The sequence below is a fragment of the Dipodomys ordii genome, unplaced genomic scaffold (genome assembly GCF_000151885.1).
Source record: "Dipodomys ordii isolate 6190 unplaced genomic scaffold, Dord_2.0 Scaffold113, whole genome shotgun sequence".
In the NCBI taxonomy this organism is placed as follows: Eukaryota; Metazoa; Chordata; class Mammalia; order Rodentia; family Heteromyidae; genus Dipodomys; species Dipodomys ordii.
Window position 1 is genome coordinate 3,320,349 of NW_012267329.1, and position 10,214 is coordinate 3,330,562.

General features: G+C 38.3%; 1 protein-coding gene across 1 annotated transcript in view; it reads right to left on the reverse strand.

The window, feature by feature from the left end:
• Window positions 1-1,270: 1,270 nt before the first annotated feature.
• Wee1 (WEE1 G2 checkpoint kinase) overlaps window positions 1,271-10,214 on the reverse strand; it is a 16,157-nt gene continuing 7,213 nt past the window's right edge. The window contains 7 exon segments of the mRNA XM_013028665.1: window positions 1,271-2,563; window positions 5,396-5,541; window positions 5,629-5,799; window positions 6,772-6,857; window positions 6,938-7,033; window positions 9,062-9,237; window positions 9,673-9,700. Coding sequence (XP_012884119.1) covers window positions 2,410-2,563; window positions 5,396-5,541; window positions 5,629-5,799; window positions 6,772-6,857; window positions 6,938-7,033; window positions 9,062-9,237; window positions 9,673-9,700 — 857 coding nt within the window. The 3' untranslated portion in view covers window positions 1,271-2,409.

Genomic DNA, 10,214 nt, shown 5'->3' on the forward strand with positions numbered 1-10,214 from the left:
ACACACACACACACACACACACACACACACCTTAGTGACTTGGGAGTAATCAAGACATTACATTGTCTTTTTTTCCCCAAAGGCTATTGAAGTACTTCTCCAGTCTAAACAGCTTCTATATCTGATTTACCTACCAGCTTCTATATCTAAGTTACCCCTCACCTACCTTTCATAGTTCTAAACTTTCCTTTTTAAGATGACACAGGGGCTGATCTATAACCTAACACTCTGGAGGCTGAGACAAGAGGATAAATCCAAGGACAGTCTAGGCTATATAGTAATATCCTGTCTCAAAAAGCAAAAAGCAAGATTCCATAGGCTGAGGAGCTAAAATAATTACAATGATGTTACAAGATCTATTTTAATCTACTCAATAGCCTTCACAGGCTTCTGATTCTGTCAGAAGAAAAATCACAGTAAAACTACCACTAGTCACTTCAATTTACACTAAATTCATACAAGCCAGCCTAATTTAGTGAGTTCTCAGTACATATCAGTTACAAATCAGCTGCCATGGAGAATATACCTGTAATCTCAGTTTATCAGCAAGTGAGATTGAGGCTCTGACAGACATCATCTGGTCCAAGACAGATGTGAAGGCTTGAGCATGTAATACACTCAGGAGGTCCTAAGTAGGACTGAGGCCCAAGACAAGCCTGACCAAAAGAGATCCTGTCTGAAATACAACTAAAAATAAACAAGGGCTAGGGATGTGGTTCAAGTAAATGGTAGAGTGTATGCTTAGTAAGCAAAAGTCCCTGAAACCGCCAAAAAGTTATCTTATCATTTGATTTACTTAGTAATCTACAGCTATTTTAAATTACGTTACATAGCACTTTGTAGCAATGTATTTAGCCAGATGCTGGTGGCTCCCATCCATAATCCTACTCAGGAGATCGAGATTTGAGGATTGCAGTTCAAAGCTAGCCCAGGGAGTAAAGTCCATGAGACTCTTTATCACCAATTAAGCCAGAAGTGAAGCTGTGGTTTAAGTGGTAGTGAGCTAGCCTCAAGTGAAAAAGCACAGGGGCAGTACCCAGACCCTGAGTTCAAGCCCCAGGACTGGCACACACAAAAAAATTTTAAGTTGATGGCCATATTTTCATGCAGTCCCAAAATATCATATCAACTGTTGCTCCTCATTCAATAGCCAGTAGGTACAATATTTCACCAGAAACATGTGCTCCACTTTTAGTACTTTATATGTATAATACAGTAGCAACAGAGATGATAAAATAGAAAACAGGACCAGAGATTTAACTAATTAAAGTAAGCTCAGAGTGATTTTAATATGCCAATGGATGTTGATAAAACATATGTAACAAACAAGTGCAAACAGGATTTAGACCAAAATTAATGAGAAAGCAAAGAAACAATATTTTTTTCTTTTTTGACAACATTAGCCAATATCATTAGTCAAATGGCTAATACACATAAAATGTACTTAGTGAAGAACTTGCAAGAGTCATTTTGGCATTTTAAACAGCTATGTACAGTATTACCAAGGTCAGTTTATATATACAAATATTGAAGAGAAACCAGGTCAAACATTTAAAAACAGATTAACTATACATCAAGTATAAAACTTGGGCAGAGAAAAGAGACATTTTTTAAAAAAGAGTCAGGAAAGCACATTATCAGAAAAATTACAAAACTAGTAATAATTACACTATATTAATACATCATTCCAAAGGTGGGGGTGGGGTGCATTTTTTTCAATGCACTAGCTTCAAAGATAAAAAAAGCAAATAAGACAAATTAGCTGCTTTTATCAAGAGCAGCTACGTATTTCACATAATTGTTTCAAAAAGAAAGCCTATTAACAATGATGATTGTTTAATGCTACAATTTTACAGCAAAGACAAAACTAAAATAGCAGCAAATTCACAAGGCAATACTTCCATAGAATTGTATCACTCCATGGTTTATGCAATGCCTACAAAGTGCTCTCAGTTGAAGATACAAGTATAATTCACAATTAAAAAACAAAAAGATTGACACACAGGTGCTTCAGAGGCTGAGTAGTACTGAGTCTTAGCATTGTATGCTTATAATAAAGCCCTTGAATCCTTTCTACAAGTCACTACAGGAAAGATTCCTTTTATTGCAATGCAACACAAAGTATGCACAGCATACCACCACAGTGGTTAATCCTGCAACAGCTGATATAACATCCAACAGTGACTGACATCCTAAAGAAAAAGTCCAGCAAGATTGATTAGACAAAAGCCTGATATAGCAACTGTTGAAATACAGATTTCAACTGTAATTCTCAAAAAAGATACTAAAAGGCATTTTAGTAAAACCACTGATACCAATCAATAAAGTAATTGAAACGTGAATTCTAGCAGTGATTTCAACCTAGTTTCCTCTCGTCACAGTTTTTTGGGGAGGAGGGAAATGAGCAGTTCAGTATATAGTAAGGCTGACAGAGCGGTTCATTTTCTTTCCAATAAGTCGAGAGGTTCTATTACTCTGGGTGGTAGACCTCGTGGCCATCCGGTCAGTGAAGAGTACTCTTTCCTCAGCTGCAGCTTTTGCCATCTGAGCTTTCTTGAGTTCTCTGAGGACAAGAAACAAAGGATTTTTTACTTGTTTATCTACTATATTAATCCTAGGAAGAAATTCTAAGAGGCCAAATACAAACTGTGTTATCAATTGAGAAATATCCACCTACCATCATTATTCTAAGATATAAATGACAAAAGGAAAAATAACATGAAACTTTAATTTACACTCAACTTCGTTTTGTGCTTTTGTAATTACAATATCACATATGCTTTTTTTGGCGTGGGGGGGGGGGAGGAGAGAACCAGTTGTGGGGCCTGAACTCTGGGTCTGGGCGCTGTCCCTCAGCTCTTCACCTCAAGGCTACAGCTCTACCACTTGAGCCACATCACCACTTCCGGCTTTTTTTTTCTGCTTATGTGGTGCTGAGGAATCGAACCCAGGGGCTCATGCATGCAAGGCAAGTGCTCTACCACTGAGCCACCTTCCCAGCCCTCACATATGCTTTTATACCAAGTGAGATGAAAGGAAAATTTTCTTATTCTCAAAAGTATGATGGGTATCAAACTAGTATATAAACAGTCTAATATTTAGTATAAGATTTCTATAATTAAAATTTAATATAAAACCTTTTGAGTTACTTTAATTAGGCCAGAATCAATATGGTAGCAATAAATTAAAAGAATTAGAAATGACAGATGTGGTGGTACATGCTTGCAATCCCAGCTATTGGGCAGTGGAAATAGAAGGATTAAGAGATGAAAGACAACAAGACAACTGGGCACTGGTAGCTCACACCTGAAATCCTGGCTACTCAGGAGGCTGAGATCTGGGACTATGGTTTGAAGCCAGCCTAGGCAGAAAAGTTCATGAGACTCTTATCTCCAACTAACTACTCAGAAAAAGCCCGAAGTGGCACTGATTATTAAGTAGTAGAGTGCTAGCCTTGAGCACAAAGTGTCTCAGGGACAGTGCCTAGGCCCTGAGTTCAAGCCTCCAGACTGGCAAAAAAAAAAAAGCAAGATCTGTCTCAAAGCCAACATTGGTGGCTCACACCTATAATCCTAGCTATTCAGGAGGCTAAGATCTGAGGATCACAGTTAGAACCCAGCCCAGACAGGAAAGTCCATGAGATTCTTATCTCCAATTAATCACAGAAAAAGCCAGAAAGACATTATAGCTCAAGTGGTAGAGTGCTAACCTTTAGCAAAAGGAGTTCAGGGACAGTGCCCAGGCCCAGAGTTCAAGTCTCAGGTCTGTCAAAATAAATACATCAAATAATAAAAATAAATCAATCTCAAAAAAATAAATTGGGGGACCAGGAAGGTGGCTCAGGGGTAGAGTGCTTGCCTTGCATGCATGAGGCCCTGGGTTTGATTCTCAGCACCATATAAACAGAAAAAGCTGGAAGTGGTGCAGTGGCTCAAGTGGTAGAGCGCTAGCCTTGAGGTGAAGAGCTGAGGGACAGCGCCTAGGCCCAGAGTTCAAGCCCCACAATGGACAAAAAAATAAATAAACAAACAGGGGGGTGTGGCTCACTGGCAAAGCACATCAGGTATAGGGTTTGAGTCCCAGTCTCGGAGGGGAAGGGGAAAGGGAAAAGAGGGGTAAAGGGAAAATAAAGGAGGAAAGGAAAAGGAAAATTAAGCTATGTGGGATGCCAGTGGCCCACACCTGTATTTCTACCTACTCAGAAGGCCAATATCTGAATATCTCCATTCAAAGCCAAGTGGGCAGGCAAGTCCGTGAGATTCTTATCTCCAATTAATCACAAAAAAGCTGGAAGTGGAGCAGTGGCTCAAGTGGTAGACCACTAGACTTGAGCATCAAAGCTTAGGAACAGTATCTAGGTTCAAGCCCCAAGACAGGCACAATTTTTTATTTCAAATAAGGACAAATGGTGAGCAAATGCAGCAGGGGTACTCACTAGATGCTATATTGAAAATGAACTGTACATCTTAGGGATGTGAGGGAGAAACTGGGAAAGAGAGGGTATGGGTGATATTGCCCCAAAAGAAATATACTCTTTTACCTGACTTATATAACTAGCTTCGTACATCACTTTTACAATAACAAAAAAAAAAAAAATTTAACTAGCCAGGTGCTGGTGGCTCACACCTATAATGCTAGCTACTCAGGAGGCTGAGATTTGAGAATGGGGTTTGAAGGAGCCCAGGCAGAAAAGTACCCATGACTGTTATCTCTAATTAACCACTCAAAAACTGGAAGCGGTGCTGTGGCTCAAAGTTATAGAGTGCCAGTCTTGAGCAAAAGAGCTCAAGGACAGCATCCAGACCCTGAGTTTAAGCCCCACACTGCCAAAAATAATAAATAAATTATAAGCTGGGTATGGTAGTACATACCTCTCTACTCAAGAGGCAGAGGTAGGAGGATCACAATGTGAGACTGACCTGGGCAAAAATGAGACCTTATCTGAAAACAAAGCAAAAAAGCTATAGGTATGGTTCAAGTGGTAAAGAGTGGCCTAGCAAGTGTAAGGCCTTGAATTCAAATCTCTATACCAAAGGAAAAAAAAGTGATCTGTGGTTACTAATATCCATATTTCCCTTTTGATATCCTTTCACCAAATATGTAGAAAGGAATGTTGTAAGGGAAATATTTTTGTGAAAGGGTCTGAGGAACAACAAAACTGGAATAGGCTCTTGTAGCTTTTTCTCTTTTACGAAATGGAGAATATAAAAATTTGTAAACACACACTAGTCTTGTGTGTAACTACAAACCTTATTAACTACATAGACTTAATAGTTAAAACTTTCATTGTTTAACAACCTACCAAGCTACTACATGCTTCGTTGACAGAAAGCTTAAATAACTTTTTATTACATAAAACCTAAGAATGAAAAAGAAAAATACAAATGGTACTTACTTCTGCAAAAGTGAGTTTTTAAACTTTTCAGCATTCAATTCTATTCGTAACTGTTCTGCACTCTTTCTAGAAGCAGACAGCAATACAGAATGCTTCACCAGTGCCATTGCTGAAGGTCTTTTCTCAGGATCTGGATGAATCATAACCTTAGAAACAAAAGTAAAATTGAAATAGAAATGTACAACTTAACTTTGAACAGTGTCAATAAAGTGCTTCATATAAAAAATGCTTACTTTTAGCAACTCTGTAAATTCCTGGGAAAGCACTTGGGGAATCCGAGGTAATCGACCCTGTCTGATTTCATGCCATTGGTCTCCATTTCTGGGAAGAGGTTCAGCACCAGCAGCACATACTACTGTGAGGGCGAGGGCAAAAATATCTGCTTTTGGTAGGTGGGTATAGTTCTGAAAAAAAAGTTTTTTTGAAAATTTAATGACAATATTAAAATGGTCAAAATAAAGATTATATATCAATGGTAATCTAATTGAGGTGTTGGACCAAAAAAAAAAAAAAAAACGCTCTAATGTCACCATGTCTTCAGAGACCAAGCTAAATTGGAGATTTCTTTTTTTGTGTGCTGGTCCTAGAGCTTAAACTCAGGGTTTGGCCACTGTGCCTAACCTTTCTTGCTCAAGGCTCTACTTCCAGCATTTTGCTGGTTAATTGGAGGTAAGAGTCTTAGGGACTTTCCTGCTTAGGCTGCTTTAGCTTTTTTGATCAAGGCTATTGCTCTACACCTTGAGCCAAATTCTCTACTTCTGGTATTTTGATAGTTAGCTAGAGATAATAGTCTTTCAGATTAGTCTACAGAGGCTAGCTTTGAACCTTGATCTGAAGATCTCAGACTCCTAAGTAGCCAGAGTTATAGGTATGATCCACCAGTGCCTGGCCTGACATGATTTTTATTTTTAGTTTTGTCAGTTGTGAGGCTTGAACTCAGGGGCTGGGTGCTGCCCCTGAGCTTGTTTGCTGAAGGCTAGGGCTCTGCCACTTTGAGTAATAGTGTTATTTTTAGTTTTCTGGAGATAGGAGTTTCATGGACTTTCCTGCCAGGGCTGGCTTTGAACCACAATCCTCAGACCTCAGCTTCCTAAGTAGCTAGGATTACAGGCATGAGCCACCTTCACCCGGCTTCTGACGATTTTAAAATACTGAAAGACACTAATACTTTGATCTTCAAAAACACTATGAAATTTAAAAATTCTACCAGTAAAATACGGTCATACCTCTTTAACTATAACACTATTGCTATAATACTCTCAGATGTTTCCTATTTCTATTTCATTTGTTTTTAAAGTTTTGACAAAAGCTAATTTGTATTCTATCAACTAATAGGTATCACAAAGCAAATATTAATATTTAAGGAGAAAAATTACCTCCTGTAAAACTTCATTTGCAAGAAAACGGCTATCACCTTCTTCAACTTGTGGACTAGAAATTCTTGTTACATGCCCAAGATCACCTAGAACATTAAAAAAAAGGTATAGCCAAGAATTCAAGTATCTCTAAATTTTAACCTAATAATCCAGTTATCTGTCTTACCTATTTTAAACATAACTTTGTTGGATATCCACTCATCTTCATCTCCTTCTTCAGAAACAGCATTTGGGATTGAGGTTCGAGATATGAAAATATTACCTGTTAAAAAGTTAAGTAAGTAAGCTACACTAATAGTATGTATAATCAAAGCTTACAAGTAATATTAAACACCATGCAAGAAACTTTAAAAATTCAGATTCTTGGGCTGAGAATGTGGCTTAGTGGTGGAGTGCTTGCCTAGCATGCATTAAGCCCTCGGTTCAATTCCTCAAATCCACATAAGCAAAAAACCAGAAGTGGCACTGTGGCTCAAGTGGTAGATTGCTAGCCTTGAGCAAAACCAGCTCAGGGACAGTGCCCAAGCCCAAGCACCAGGACAGGCAAAAAATAAATAAAAATGCAGATTCTCATGTCCATTCCAACTAAATAAGGACCAGACTGTGTTTCCTTGGAATTTGTTTTCAAGATTAGCAGTGGCCTCTGAATATAAGAAATTCACTGTTAGACCTTTGTCACCTGCATACTACTCTCCACCAAATTATCAATAAACATGACAAAAATAACAGTCATTTGTGGTGGGTTTTTTTTTTTTTTTACTATTATGTTTTTGTTCTGGTCCTTGAATTCAGGATTTGGGCACTGTCCCTGAGCTTTTTTGCTCAGTCTTTTGGTCCCTGTACTATGTTAACTCAGTGATAGCTTCAATTTCTTTTTTTTTGGGTCGGTCATGGGGCTTGAACTCTGGGCCTGGGTGCTGTCCCTCAGCTCTTCAGCTCAAGGCAAGCGTTCTACCACTTGAGCCACAGCTTCACTTCCAGTTTTCTGGTGGTTAACAAGGTAAGAGTTTCACGAACTTTCCTCCCCAGCTGGCTTTGAACTGTGATCCTCAGATCTCAGCCTCCTGAGTAGCTAGGATTACAGGCATAAGACAACAGTGCCTGGCTAATTTAAAGATTTTTAAATGTCACATTCCTCTACATTTTTTATCCTTTGTATATTGTAATATAAGGTCTACTATATGTATCTTAACACTTTCTGCAACATAAAAATATAGTTAAGCCTTACTAATTCAGATTTATTGCCATTATTCCAAATATATTTTTTCCTTTTGAAACTATTAACTTCAGTGAGTTCCTTATAGATAGAAATTTTTACACAAAACTGAGAATATAAGATGAGTAAAATGACCTAAATTCTTATGAATCAACTCATTTCTATAGACTAAAAATTTAAAAACTGTAAAGCTCAGCTTACACCAGGTGTAGCTATTCAAGAGGCTGAAATTTGAGGATCGTGGTTCAAAGCCAGCCCAGGCAGGAATGTCCATGAGACTCTTATCTCCAATTAACCACCAGAAAATCCAAAGCAGAGCTGTGGCTCAAAGTAGTAGAGTACTTGAGCAACAGAGCTCATAGATAGTGCCCCAGCCCTGAGTTCAAGTCCCATGACTGAAGGAAAAAAAAAAAACAACACACACACACACACACAAACAAATCTCAACTGACAAACAAGCAAATAACCTAAAATGACTTGTCTGATTCCATTAACACTTCATTACAACTTTCTACTCATAGGAAATATAGGGAAGAAACAAGTTAAAGATACAAGGAAGCAGCCTTATTCTGCAAAACAAGTCTGTATCATTGGGAAAGAAAAAAACCTACAAAAGTATATATAACTAAATGCACTACGTGGTCCTAAAATAGATGCCAATTTTAACAAATCAACTGTGAAAGTCCTGTATCAAATGGTGAAAATTATAATATGGTCTGGCAGAGAAGAGTGAACAGGTTTTTAGTTTCCCCATCATACTTTCCCCATACTTTTACTAAAAGGTCTGGACTCTGTCTCTGAGCTTTTGTGTTCAAGGATAGTGCTTTACCACTTGAGCCATCACTCAACTTCCAGCTTTTTGGTGGTTAATTGGAGATAAGGGTTTCATGGACTTTCCTGCCTGGATTAGCTTTGAACTGAGCTCCTCAGATGTCAGCCTCCTGAGTAGCTAGGATTTACAGATGTGAGCCATGGATGCCTGGTAACAATGAAATAACATGTTTTCATATTGTCAAAATGATTTGTTTTCTACAACACCCAAAAAGCACAGGATCAAGAATCTGAAATACTTACTAGGTTTTATGTCCATGTGAACCAAAGACATTGAATGAATGTATCTCAAACCCCGACCAACTTGCAGAAGGAGATCTTTCAACTCTGCTTCTGTAAAGTAACTCATGATTCTGTAGTTTTCACTTATAGCATCAGCTAAACTTCCACCTACCAAAAATAACAAAAATCAACATTTTCTTCTTTTGGAAAGTTATTTTGCTCAAACAAGAAAGCAACATTCAGCGGAACCACTACTTTCTGCTGTGAAATGAAGGTGGTTTTTTGTTGTTGTTGTTTTATGGTTTTTTTTGTTTTTGTTTTTGACACCAGTACTGGGGGTTGGAGTCTGTGAGGCTATTATCTCCAATTAACCACAACAAAATCAGAAGTGGCACTGTGGCTCAAGTGGTAGAGCGCTCACCTTGAGCTGAAGAGCTCAGGGGCAGTGCCCATGCCCAGATTTCAAGATCCATGACCGACAAAAGAAAAAAACTTTCTAAACTCATACTTTGTCTCAACAGTAGGATTACTATTATTACTAGTTAGATCTTAAGAATAATAAAATCAGGCTGGATGTTGGTAGCTCATGCCTATAATCCTAGCTAGTCAGGAGGCTGAGATCTGAGGATCACAGTTCAAAGCCAGCCCAGGCAGGAAAGTCTGTGAGACTCTCCAATTAACCACCAGAAAACAAAAAAAGAGTAATAAAATCAGGGCAGGTAATATGGCTTAGTAGTAGAGTGTTTGGCCTAGCATGCTGGTAGCCCTGGGTACAATCCCTCAGTACCAAATAAAGAGAAAAGGCCGGAAGTGGTGCTAAAGTGATAGAGTGCTAGTTGAGCAAAAGAAGTTCAGTGACAGTGCCCAGGCCCCGAGTTCAAGCTTCAGGACTGGCAAAAAAAATAAAATAAAGGTCAAACAATATTTAGTCAGGAAAGGAGGTCCTACAACTTGGAAACTAAATAATGTAAAATGTATATTTAAAACAAAAATAGGTACAGCTGTGAAGCTGGGGGGGGGGGAAAGCTATGACTTATCATAGAGCATTAGTCTTGAGCAAAAAAAGCTAAGGGACAATGCCCAGGCCCTGACTTCCAGCATTAGGCCAACAAACACAAAACATAAAATATAAATTGTCCAACCTCAGATATTCTTTTGTCTTTTTTTTTTTTTT